This window comes from Oncorhynchus gorbuscha, linkage group LG01 (assembly GCF_021184085.1).
Source record: "Oncorhynchus gorbuscha isolate QuinsamMale2020 ecotype Even-year linkage group LG01, OgorEven_v1.0, whole genome shotgun sequence".
NCBI classification, from domain to species: Eukaryota; Metazoa; Chordata; class Actinopteri; order Salmoniformes; family Salmonidae; genus Oncorhynchus; species Oncorhynchus gorbuscha.
Genome location: NC_060173.1, coordinates 50,299,867 through 50,312,384, shown reverse-complemented (window position 1 = coordinate 50,312,384; position 12,518 = coordinate 50,299,867). Strand labels below are relative to the sequence as shown.

Below are 12,518 nucleotides of genomic sequence, written 5' to 3'. Positions count from 1 at the left end.
AATTTGTCGTGCATCCCTCACGCTTCTGCTCCATCCTCACGTCAACTGTTTCCCAGGCCTCAGCGGCCGGTTTGAGGGAGGAAAGGGGTGGGACTTTACGTTTTATTCGAGTTCTACGTGTCCTCAGCAAGCACCTCAGATTCAACAAATTCTGAATTCTTACGAGCCGCTGGCTATTAGAGCCGATTGGCTGGTGGCAGCAGAGTCTAGGGAGCAAGCAGTGTTAGACACATCCATGCTACTGTCCCGTATTCAGTCTCTAGGCTTCATAAGAAACCAGACAAAAACAGCTGTCTCACTCCATCTCAGCTCATTCCGTTTATAGGTCTTTAACTAGCTGTCCCCACTTAAGGTGTTCGGGCTCCAGCTCTGCTGAGACAAATTTCGGTTGTGTCACACAGTGCATTTTCGCCAGTGCCTATGCTTATTGGAGACAATGGCTTCTGGGATGGAAGTCATTCTCCTGGGGCTATTGTCGATGCGGCCCTTCCAGCGCTGAGTACTAGCCAATCGCCTGGACGCATCTTGCGGCTTAAGCTGGTCGCTTCGGGCGCCCCTGTCAGGCCTATTGGCCCATGGCCCAGTGGTGGGACCCTCTGCTATTGTTAGGGGGCTCCCATGGGCTGAGTTGTAGCCCGCAAAAGCTGTATGAAGGCAACTCGATTCGGAGGGTATGGACAGTGGTGCGGAGCGCACTGCATATCCGTTCCCTGGAGCTCCTAATGGTGTATCTGGTGCTCAGGCTCTCTCCCCTGCTTTTGTCAGGCACATGCTGTCATATCGAGCAATACATAACCCCGGTTGAATCAACTCTGGAGCAGATCTTTTATCCAGGTGGGGCCCTCTCTCTCTCAGGAGTGGAGGCTATACCTCTGGGCTTGGCCCCAGAGAGGTCAGATTAGACAGCTAGAGGTTTACCGCTGAACTTGATTGCTACTGTTCAGTCCACAAGGGTGCTGTCCACGAGAGGGCTGTATGTGTATATAAGTGACAGGCGTTTGAGCTTTGGTGCCAAAACAAAGGAATTGTTCCTTTTCAGAGTTCTCTGGAGGGCCTTTTTATTGTTCCTACAGGAGCTTTTTGAGCAGGGAGCTTCATTCTCCACTTTGAATGTGTACATGGTGACTATTTCAGCGGATCATGTGGGAATCGATGGCGCCGGTCCAGAGGCTCATCCCCTGGCGGTGCAGTTCCGACAGGTCTCTAAACCTATTGCGCCCACTTGGGATTTAGCTTTGGTTGTGGATGCTCTGTGTTAGTCCCCCTTTGACCCACTGGAGTCTGTGGATCTGAAGACCTTCTCCTACAAGACATCCTTGCTCCTGGCTTTGGCCTCGGCTAAATGTGTTGGTTCTCCACACATTACACACACACCCTTCCTGTACTCATTTCAACCCTGGCAACTCAAAGGTGACGTTACGTCTGAATGCGGCCTTTGCCCCGAGAGTCATGGTTATGTCCTTAGCTTTCGAGGTATTTCCCTCTCCGCCTCCTGCTTTGGCTCCGGAAGAGCAACAGAGGTTACATGCCCTCTTTCCCGTATGAGTTTTACACACGTACCTTGTGCGGACCCAGGATGTCCGGTGACCAAGCTTTTGTCTGTTTTGCTAATCCAGCTCGCGGCAGGGCAGTTTCTAAACAGCATCTCTCCCACTCAATTGTGGACGCTATCTCCCTGGCATATAGTAGCAAGGTGCAAGGGTTACCTAGCGGTGCACGCGCCCACTCCACCACTCGTCTGGCACTGTCTTGCATGTTATTTAAAGGGTTGACTGTAGTGGATATTTGTGCTGTGGCTAGTTGGGCATCTCCACACACAGGTTTTATCGCTTGGATGTCTACATGGTGCTTACAGCTGGGACAAGAGAGGGTCATTAGGCAGCGCGCAATGTGCACAATACCCAGACTACCGCACCTTGCGGGGTGGCATCCGTTGGAGGCGGCTTGGGGCGGGATTTTAGTTCTCCGTAGTTATGTTGTACCGTTTTCACTATAACTACTGTTCCCTAAAAGAGGGAAACGGTTCTCGGCTAGGTAAAGAGAGGTACTGAATTGAAGGAATGAATCCGGTCCTCAGGGTTATCACCTGTGGAAGGTGGGGCCTCCAGCAAGGCGCAGATTTCATTGGCCTTGTCAGACTCCCCATAGTTGTGTTGTATCTCGTTTCCCTCTTTCAGGGAGCAGTAGTTACAGTCATAATGTTAAGTTTTTCTAGAATTGAGATCCCTTTGTATCTTCCCTCGTTCTCCCCTCCCCCTCCTCCTTTCTAACCTCACCTCCATCTCTGTTCCTCTCTACCAGAGCCTGAGTCTGTCCAGCCATCCATCTCCAACAAGGGTAGCACCAATACCATGGTGGTGAGCTGGGCGGCACCCCCAGGGAATGTGGGGCAGTATGTGGTCCATCTGAACAGCACTGACCAAGTCTTTACCCCCGTATGGCTGAACTCCAACCAGCAGACACACACCTTCATTTACCTGTCTGCTGGGAGAGAGTACACAGCCGTGGTGACCACGATCAGTGGGCCCTTCAATGAAACATCAGGACCTGTAACTACAGCAACTCGTGAGTATAAGGGAGTATATGGGAGGAGCATGCCTCCTCTGTCTGTCTGAGTTCATTCATTTGTTGTAACGGTTTAGTCTAAGACAAATAATTTAATTTCGCACCAGTCCAGAGTTAGCTTTCAAGATACTTTGTGCAAGGGCATTCAATTCACGGATGTTTTTTTACAACTCAATATAAATTGCTGTCAATTGTCTCTCTCAGAACCCAACCCGCCTGGGCCCATCGGGATCTTGGAGAAGACGACAAGTTCCATCACTGTGGAGTGGGGCGAAGCTCCTCTGATGGCCAACACCACCTTCAGTTACCTGGTGAAGTACCTGTCAACGCAGCGAGACAGCAAGACGGTCCCGACTACAAACACAAGTCAAACACTGCCCAGCCTGTCCTCTGGAACACCCTACAATGTGTCTGTGGTTTCAGTGGGAGTTCTAGGCTTCCACAGTGAGGAGGTCTGGAGCAGTTTGGTCACAACCAGTGAGTGTCAACACGCACGCGTACATGCACACGCTCAATCATTTCCGAACGCATACACCCAAACACAACCCCCCGAGACGTTTGCTTTCTGTTTTCATAATTATCGCTCTGCTAACCTCCTCTATGTCGTCTATGATTGGATTCCCCCAAGGACCAGAGAGTGTCCAGTCACTGCGTGCAGTGACAGCCGAGGTGAACCTAACATTGACCTGGTCAACGCCTGTAGGTCACAAGCCAGGCTACAGCTACAGAGTGACCTGGACCAACTCCACTGGGTTAATCATCAGTAATAGAACCACGGCCGTGGAAAACCTGCCCGTCAATGGATTGGTCCCCGGTAGTCCGTATAACTTCACCGTAACGACACAGACAGATGACGGCACAGAGGGAGCTCCAGTCTCAACCTCCAGCTGCACCAGTAAGATCATAGACTACCATACTGTACCACCGGTGTGAGACGCGTTAAGAATGCATATAGGGATTTATAAAGGATGTACTACCGTTACTAGCATCTACAGTCTATTTTATATATTTATATGTCATTTTTGTAAATTGCATTTTTCTGCCATGGTCTGCACATTTTCTTTTCTGGTAATAAAATCACAACTGAAATCTGAAAACCTCTTTCTCTCCCTCACTGTGCCGTAGACGCCAGCCCTGTGTCCAACTTGAAGTGTGCCTCTCCTGATGACCCCAACGCCAAGCTGAGTCTGTCCTGGACCAAACCCAAAGGACTGAACCAGGGCTTTCAGATCACTGCTAAGGAAACCATCCAACTCCCTCAGGGCCAGGTGCGGCTACACAATGCATTTCTCAAACAGTACAGTAAATATTGTTCACGGAAACAAAACAATTATTGATTGACTGACTGACTGATTGATCGATTGGTTTAGGTACACAATAAGACAATCGGTGACTGTAACCCAGCCTGTGGTCACACAGTCCCTGATCTGAAGCACTATACAGACTACACCCTGACCGTGACCACTCTGGGCTGTGGGAAAACCAGCACCGTCCAAAGCCTCACCTGCAAGACTGGCATTACTGGTATGTGACAGAAACATAGTTCAATTGCAATGTAGGCGCACATTGGGTGGAATATGATGGAACAACTTAATTACCCTCACAATTTGAAAATGTACAGTATGCTTCTCATACAATTACATTGACAATATTCGAAATGTTATGTGCTCTACATGGATTTTCTTTACCTGTACAGTATGTGTTGCCCATGTACAGATGTAGGGTCTTAAATTAGAGCCAGTTTTCTTACGGCAGGAAAGTAGTCCTGCAGCAACAGGAAATGTGAATTGTGTGAATTATAATTAATGGACATTTTTTTAGGGGTTGATCTATTTATTTGTAACGGAAAATCTCATTTTAAAGTGGAAATTAAATACTTCAGAAGCCTTTTTAAAACCTCAAATATGCCCCCTTTTGCCCTCAGAACGGCCTAAATTTGACAGGGAATGGACTCTACAAGGTATCCAAAGTCTTCCACAGGGATGCTGGCCCATGTGGACTCTAATGCTTCCCACAGTTGTCAATTCGACTGGATGTCCATGGACCATTCTTGACCCACACTGGAAACTGTTGCGTGTGAAAAACCCAGCAGCATTGCAGTTCTTGACACAAACTGCTGCGCATGGCACCTATTACCATACAACGTTCAAAGGCACTTCAATCTTTTGCCTTGCCTATTCAAACTCTGAATGGAACACACACACAATCCATGTCTCAAGGCTTAGAAATCCTTATTTAACCGGTCTCCTCTGCTTCATCTACATGGATTAAAGTGGATTTAAAAAGTGACACCAATCAGGGGTCATAGCTTTCCCCTGGATTCACCTGTTCAGTCTATGTCATGGAAAGAGCATGTTTTGTATACTCAGTGTGTACTTCAAGTTTAAAAGTTCTCCCGGCGAGAGGGTGATCAAATTAAGATCCTACATATGTATTGAAGTAATATGTACGCTCGTAAACACAATCCTTTCAGGATGTAACTAGAACCGCTGTAAGAATTGATGTCCCATTTCTTCCTCCTCTCTTCCATTTCTCCAGTCCCTCCTATCCCAGCCGACTTCGAGTCCCTAGTCAGTGTCACAGCGAAGGATCACAACTCCTTCTCTGTGCAGCTGACCCCCAGCCTCCTGGACAGCACCAATGGACCAATCAAACACTACGGCGTGTTGGTGACCTCAGACGTCAACAGTGGGTCCCCTTTATTCTCGTATTGGTTAAGATTGGTTTATGATTGATTTGTAGATTGGCCAGTTTTGGTTTTGGGTATAAAAAAAGACATGCAAAGTATACACGTGGGTTAATTTAACTGAGAGAATTCGGAGTCAACATATTCAAGATGATTTATCTCAAAATATGTTGTGTCTTGGTCCAAATAATTTGACTATGTTTTCGTAATCGGTGATCTTTACCGTACTCGTGTGTGCGGCGTTTTACTTGCAGATGTAGATCAGTCTAACTCCTCGCAGTACTTAGTGATGACTTATCAGGACTGGGAAGCAGGCTCTACTACTACATACCTGGCTACGGTCAAAGACAACACTAACAACAGCCGGAGGAGGAAACGTGCAGGAAACATTGACATTTACATAGGGGACAAAACCTCATGGAAGGGCTATACCAATGGCCAACTCAAGGCCAAACGAGAGTACAGGTATGAACACAACACAGGCGGTATGTGTGATGAGTGGAAGGGATGGAATTCAGCTTGCACTAATCAACTACTGATGTAAACTATGAACTTAAATGTCAAATGTTTAGCATTTTTCTTTTGTCTTCACAGTTATGCCATTGTTTTATTCACTGAAATGGTGGTAGAGCAGAATGGGCTTCTGAACGTCGGTTCGTCGCTCGTCATGATAACGCCGTTTAACTCAAATTCATTGTACCTCCCTCAGGACCCAGGTAGCTATTGCACCTTTACACTGTGTTAACGGTTTGGACCACAGCTATGAGCTGTTGCGTCTCACAATGATCAAAGGCACGACGGATGTCTTCGTAATATATGGCGTTCACACGGCGTTCTCTTCGGTCATTCTCATGTAGGGGTCACCAGTGTGGTTGTCGGGGTAACGCTTGGAGTTTTTGTCCTCCTCTCCATCATTACTGCCGGCTTCATCATCTACTGGAGGAGGTGAGAGATCGTAACATATGCCATTTAGCAGACTCTTTCATTCAAAGCGACTTGCTGTCATGCGCACATACATTTGACTTATGGGTGGCCTCGTTGAATCGAACCCACAATCGTGGTGTTGCAAGCGCCATGCTCTACCAACCGAGCCATACAGGATCATCATCCTAATCATCATCGTGTTCATCATCACTCGATAACTTAGATGAGTTTTTGAAACGTTTTTGGATGGCCATATGATTTGTGTATGCCTTTGTTTTCACAGACAAAACAAGAAGGACTCTTCAGACATCCAGATTCACTCAATGAGGTTTTTATGATGATCCTTCACTTGTTTCTGATCCATCTCAGTTTGAAATTGAATGCATCCCCCCCAGGGCTAAAGTGTGAGTATCGATTCGTATGGTAACCTATTAGGAGACTTCAAATCAGTATTTGTCACATGCGCCGATTGCAACAAGTGTAGACCTTATCGTGTAAATGCTTACTTACAAGCCCCGAACCAACAGTGCAGTTCAAGAAGAGTGAAGAAAATATTTACCAAATAAATAAAAGTTAAAAAAATAATAAATAGGAACACAATGACATAACAATAATGAGGCTATATACAGAGGTAGGGTACAGGTTAGAGGTAATTTGTCATTTGTAGGTAGGGGTGAAGTGACTACGCATAGATAATAGCAGCGAGTAGCAGCAGTGTACAAAACAAAAGGAGGGGGGGATGTCAATGTAATAGTCCGGTGGCCATTTGATGAATTGTTCAGCAGTCTTATGGGTTGGGGGTAGAAGCTGTTAAGGAGCCTTTTGGTCCTAGACTTGGCGCTCCTATTATATAGGTCCTAGATTGCAGGAAGCTTGGCCCCAGTGATTTACTGGGCTGTACGCATTACCCTCTGTAGTGCCTTACGGTCAGATGCCGAGCAGTTGCCATACCAGGAGGTGATGCAACCGGTCAGGATGCTCTCGATGGTGCAGCTGTAGAACATTTTGAGGATCTGGGGACCCATGCCAAGTCTTTTCAGTCTCCTGAGGGGGAATAGGTTTTGTTGTGCCCTCTTTACGACTGTCTTGGTGTGTTGGGACCATGATAGATCGTTGGTGATGTGGACACCAAGGAACTTGAAACTCTCGACCTGCTCCACTACAGCCCCGTTGATGTTATTGGGGGGCCTGTTCGGCCCGCCTTTTCTTGTAGTCCACGATCAGCTCCTTTGTCTTACTCACATTGAGGGAGAGGTTGTTTTCCCTATAGGCTGTCTCGTTGTCGGTGATCAGGTCAACCACTGTAGTGTTGTCAGCAAATTTAATGATGGTGTTGGAGTCGTGTTTGGCCACGCAGTCGTGGGAGAACAGGGAGTACAGGAGGGGACTAAGCTCACACCCCTGAAGGGCCCCAGTGTTGAGGATCAGCGTGGCAGACGTGTTGTCACCTACCCTTACCACCTGGGGGGCGGCTCATCAGGAAGTCCAGGATCCAGTAGCAGAGGGAGGTGTTTAGTCCCAGGGTCTTTAGCTTAGTGATGAGCTTTGTGGGCGCTATGGTGTTGAACGCTGAGCTGTAGTGAATGAACAGCATTCTCACATAGGTGTTCCTTTTGTCCAGGTGGGAAAGGGTAGTGTGGAGTGTGATTGAGATTGCGTCATCTGTGGATCTGTTGGGGCAGTATGCGAATTAGAGTGGGTCTCTAAAAAGCTTCTTACAGTTCGTGGCGAGTAATCCCATTTCTGATGTCCAGAAGTTATTTTCCGTCATAGGAGATGGTAGCAGCAACGTTATCTGCAAATTAAGTGAAAATAATAAGTTACAAACAACGCAAAAAACACGAACGAAATAGCACAATTGGTTGCGAGGATGTAAAATGTCAGCCATCTTCTTCGGCGCCATCTTAACAACTTGACACATTGAATGAATCAACAGGTAGAGTTGCACACCGTTTCTGGGTGTCACTCGTGTTTGTGTTAATGCTCGTCTCCTGCGTCTCTATTAGCAGAACCGTTGTTGTGAGGGTGGAGGACTACGAGGCTTATTACAAGAAGCAGAGAGCAGACTCCAACTGTGGTTTCGCTGAGGAGTTTGAGGTAAAATCTAAATCTATTTATTCGTTCATACAAATATTTTTGATGTTCCATCGGGCATCAGTTGATGTTCTGTATTCTGTAAATATGCCTGGTTTCCTAATGTCTCCCTCTCCCTCTAGGACCTGAAGCTAGTGGGAACAGCCCAAGCAAAAACCAGCGCTTTGGCCATGGAGAACAAGTCTAAGAACCGCTACAACAATGTGCTTCCCTGTGAGTCAACCATGACCCCTGAACCCTGTCTCCATGACAACGACCCCTGTCCCCCTGCCACTGCTTACCATAGCTACCATAGCTTATCATATCTAATCCTCCATCCTCATTTCCATACAGACTAACACCTTTGTTTATTCAATAGCTTAGCTGTTTATTCAAGCAAGCCTTTACACTAGAGTGGTTGAGTTTATGATGCTTTGTCTCTGGGCAGAGTGACAGGAATTCTCTTTCAGTTCTATCAATCCTCATTGCTCCTCTTTTCCACATCCCAGATGATTCCTCTAGAGTGAAACTGTCCATCCATGGAAGTCCATTTGATGACTACATCAATTCTAACTACATCCCGGTGCGTACTGACCCATCATCATCACCGCTATCATAATCAGCTTTCTCTGACTCTCTCTGATTCAGGTCTGCTTATTTCACAAAGCATGATCGATATAGCTAGATACAGTGGCTTGCAAAAGTATATACCCCCCTTGGCATTTTTCCTATGTTGTATCATTTGATTTACACAACATTCCTACCACCTTTAAGATGCAAAATATGTTTAATTGTGAAACAAACAAGAAATAACACACAAAACAGAAAAGTTGAGCGTGCGTATGTATTCAGACTAGACCATTCCAAGACATTTAAATGTTTCCGCTTAAACCACTCGAGTGTTGCTTTAGCAGTATGCTTCGGGTCATTGTCCTGCTGGAAGGTGAACCTCCGTCCCAGTCTCAAATCCCAGGAAGAGTGAAACAGGTTTGCCTCAAGAATTTCCCTGTATTTAGCTCCATCCATCATTCCTTAAATTCGGACCAGTTTCCCAGTCCCTGCCGATGAAAAACATCACCACATCATGATGCTGCCACCACCATGCTTCACTGTGTGGATGGTGTACTCGGGGTGATGAGCAGTGTTGGATTTGCACCAGACATAGCGTTTTTCTTGATGGCCAAAAAGCTCAATTTTAGTCTCATCTGACCAGAGTACCTTCTTCCATATGTTTGGGGAATCTCCCACATGCTTTTTGGTGAACACTTTTTTTCTGGCCACTCTTCCGTAAAGCCCAACTCTGTGGAGTATACAGCTTAAAGTGGTCCTATGGACAGATACTTCAATCTCCGCTGTGGAGCTTTGCAGCTCCTTCAGGGTTATCTTTGGTCTCTTTGTTGCATCTCTGATTAATGCCCTCCTTGCCTGGTCCGTGAGTTTTGGTGGGCGGCCCTCTTTTAGCAGGTTTGTTGTGGTGCCATATTCTTTCCATTTTTGAATAATGGATTTAATGGTGCTCTGTGGGATGTTCAACGTTTCTGATATTTTTTTATAACCCAACCCTGATCTGTACTTCTCCCTAACTTTGTCCCTGACCTGTTTGGAGAGCTCCTTGGTCTTCATGGTGCCGCTTGCTGGGTGGTGCCCCTTGCTTAGTGGTGTTGCAGGCTCTGGGGCCGTTCAGAACTGGCGTAAATATACTGAGATCACGTGACACTTAGATTGCACACAGGTGGACTTTATTTAACTAATGATGTGACTTCTGAAGGTAATTGGTTGCATCAGATCTTATTGAGGGGCTTCATAGCAAAGGGGATGAATATATACGCACGCACCACTTTCCCGTTTACATTTCTTTTTTAAATATATTTTTTAAACAAGTTCTTTTTTTCTTTTCTATTTTGTGTTTGTCCATTACATGAAATCCAAATAAAAATCCATTTAAAATACAGGTTGTAATGCAACAAAATAGGGAAAATGCCAAGGGGGATGAATACTTTTGCAAGGCACTGTAACTTATATTAACACTCAGATATAAGTCTTTATTTTCAGGTTATAGAAGTATTTCATCTCTTATGTCACATCCGTCTCACATTACCAGGATGTACAGAGTCAGAATGAAAATATGTACGAACGTTCGATAGTGCTTGTTGTAGATGCTCACGTCCTGGGTCAATATGTCCCCACTGCCAGGGTTACAACTCCAGGAAGGAGTTTATTGCGGCCCAGGGTCCTTTGCCCGGCACTGTCAACGAGTTCTGGAGGATGATCTGGGAGAAGAATGTCCAGACTCTGGTCATGCTGACACGCTGTAACGAACAGGGACGAGTGAGTACACACGCACACGTACGCGTACGCGTGCACATGCACACACATTTAGTGTGTTGGAAAGGGGATGTAAAACCACCCATGCTGCATCTGTATGCAGAATATATAGTCATCTACTCCAATGCTCCTTCTCTGGTTGAGGTTGTTGAAGCGCTCCAGGCTGCTTTTGAGTCACTGCAGACCTCTCTATATGGTGTCAAGCTAGTCTTGAATGCACCATAAGTGAAATGTAGGAATTCCGCCGTAGCCGGATCTCAGCCAGAGAAGGTTAGCCCTTTCACATCTGGGGGCACCTCCATTTAAAAGGTGTCACTCTACAAATACATTGGTACCAGAAGCTGTCTACAAAGTTCACCGTTTGAGGCTTGTTTTCCGTTTGAGGCAAGACAGAAGCTTGTTTAAGCCATGTTTCTTTCAGTAATTGATTACGGTGTACATGCATGCAGTCTCCTCGTTGCTACAGAGACTGGACTCAGTCTAGCACGCATCTTTGCGCTTTGTCACAAATGCCAAGTCGCTCACCCACCATTGCACCTTGTATCAAATGGTGGGCTGGACCTTGCTTTACATGTGCAGACAACTACATCTGTACTGCATGTGTTCATATGCAACCTATGGTTCTAATGATGAACAGAGCCTTGAGAGGCTTTTGGGAAATCGGGCTCAGATCGGCTTGATGACGTGTTGCTGTGTTGATTGTAGTGTACGCTTTATACTTTGTAATGTTGTACTGACTGCTGTTGCCTTCTCGGACAGGTATGGTGTCTCGATGGGAATTTCCTGGTTGAATAAAAACCAATCTAACACACACACACACACACACACACACACACACACACACACACACACACACACACACACACACACACACACACACACACACACACACACACACACACACACACACACACACACACACACACACACACACACACACACACACACACACACACACACGACAGCACACCACCCGATTCAGGGCCGGATCGGTCTCGATGCCAGTCGTCAAGCCCAAGCTAGGACGGTGACCAAAATGAAAATATTTACACAGAAATTTGCAAAAGGCATGCTCAAACATGAGTATTTACACTAACAAACACTGGCAAGCCACCAGTCCGAAAGGCTAACCTGTCCACCTCTCTCTCACTAAGTGCCAAACCCACACACCTGTGCAATCATCAATTATCAAGGACTGCTTTCAGTACGGGAAAAAAAAAATGTGTGGAACTGTACTGAACAACTAGATGAAAAAACGGAGAGCATTATCTTCTTCTTCAAAATTGGGTTGCCTTTGGTTAGTAAATTGCTTTAAGCAATATCACTATCATGTAGTGACCACAATAAATGAATGACACACACAATTTGGTTTAGGACTCGCAGGAAGAGGTAAATCACCAATATTAGTGTTGCGCTTTCTTCAAACACAAAAAAAGAAGAAAATGTACTACTTTAAAATGGGGATAGCCTCAATGGCACTGCCCATGCTGTCACAGACGCCTTAATGGCACAGATACAAAGATGAGTCCTCTATCTAACTCTATGGAAATAAGTCCTGACCCACATGTCCTCACACTAAGCTACCACAATTCATAACAGCACACCTGTCTCTCACCCACCCACCTCTCTCCGCTAAGGTCAAATGTGAGGAATACTATCCATCTGAGACCAAGCACTTTGAGAATATCACTGTGACAACCACCTCTGAGATCCCCCTAGAAGACTGGACCATCAGGGACTTTGACGTAAAAAATGTAAGTGGCTGTGATAACAGAGGAGGCTGGTGCGAAGAGCTATAGGAGGACAGGCTCCTTGTTATGGAATAAATGGAACGGTATCAAACACATCAAACATATGAAAATGTTCGACTCTGTTCCATTCATTCCCGAGTGGCGCAGCAGTTTAAGGCACTGCATCTCAGTGCTAGAGGTGTCACTACAGTCCC

At 46.1% G+C, this 12,518-nt stretch overlaps 1 protein-coding gene across 5 annotated transcripts in view; it reads left to right on the top strand.

Annotated features, from left to right (window-relative positions):
- Positions 1 to 12,518, top strand: part of LOC124039144 (receptor-type tyrosine-protein phosphatase eta-like) — a 71,975-nt gene that overhangs the window by 56,115 nt on the left and 3,342 nt on the right. For 3 of the 5 annotated variants that reach the window (XM_046355068.1, XM_046355051.1, XM_046355031.1), the window contains 15 exons: positions 2,302 to 2,565; positions 2,770 to 3,042; positions 3,194 to 3,460; positions 3,691 to 3,833; positions 3,936 to 4,089; positions 5,104 to 5,253; positions 5,506 to 5,716; positions 5,846 to 5,967; positions 6,109 to 6,196; positions 6,459 to 6,503; positions 8,182 to 8,272; positions 8,392 to 8,482; positions 8,758 to 8,831; positions 10,442 to 10,576; positions 12,211 to 12,327. In XM_046355068.1, coding sequence (XP_046211024.1) covers positions 2,302 to 2,565; positions 2,770 to 3,042; positions 3,194 to 3,460; positions 3,691 to 3,833; positions 3,936 to 4,089; positions 5,104 to 5,253; positions 5,506 to 5,716; positions 5,846 to 5,967; positions 6,109 to 6,196; positions 6,459 to 6,503; positions 8,182 to 8,272; positions 8,392 to 8,482; positions 8,758 to 8,831; positions 10,442 to 10,576; positions 12,211 to 12,327 — 2,225 coding nt within the window. Of the gene's footprint in view, positions 1 to 2,301; positions 2,566 to 2,769; positions 3,043 to 3,193; positions 3,461 to 3,690; positions 3,834 to 3,935; positions 4,090 to 5,103; positions 5,254 to 5,505; positions 5,717 to 5,845; positions 5,968 to 6,108; positions 6,197 to 6,458; positions 6,504 to 8,181; positions 8,273 to 8,391; positions 8,483 to 8,757; positions 8,832 to 10,441; positions 10,577 to 12,210; positions 12,330 to 12,518 lie in introns of those variants that run through there. The other 2 variants (XM_046355042.1, XM_046355059.1) reach the window with 2 other exon arrangements.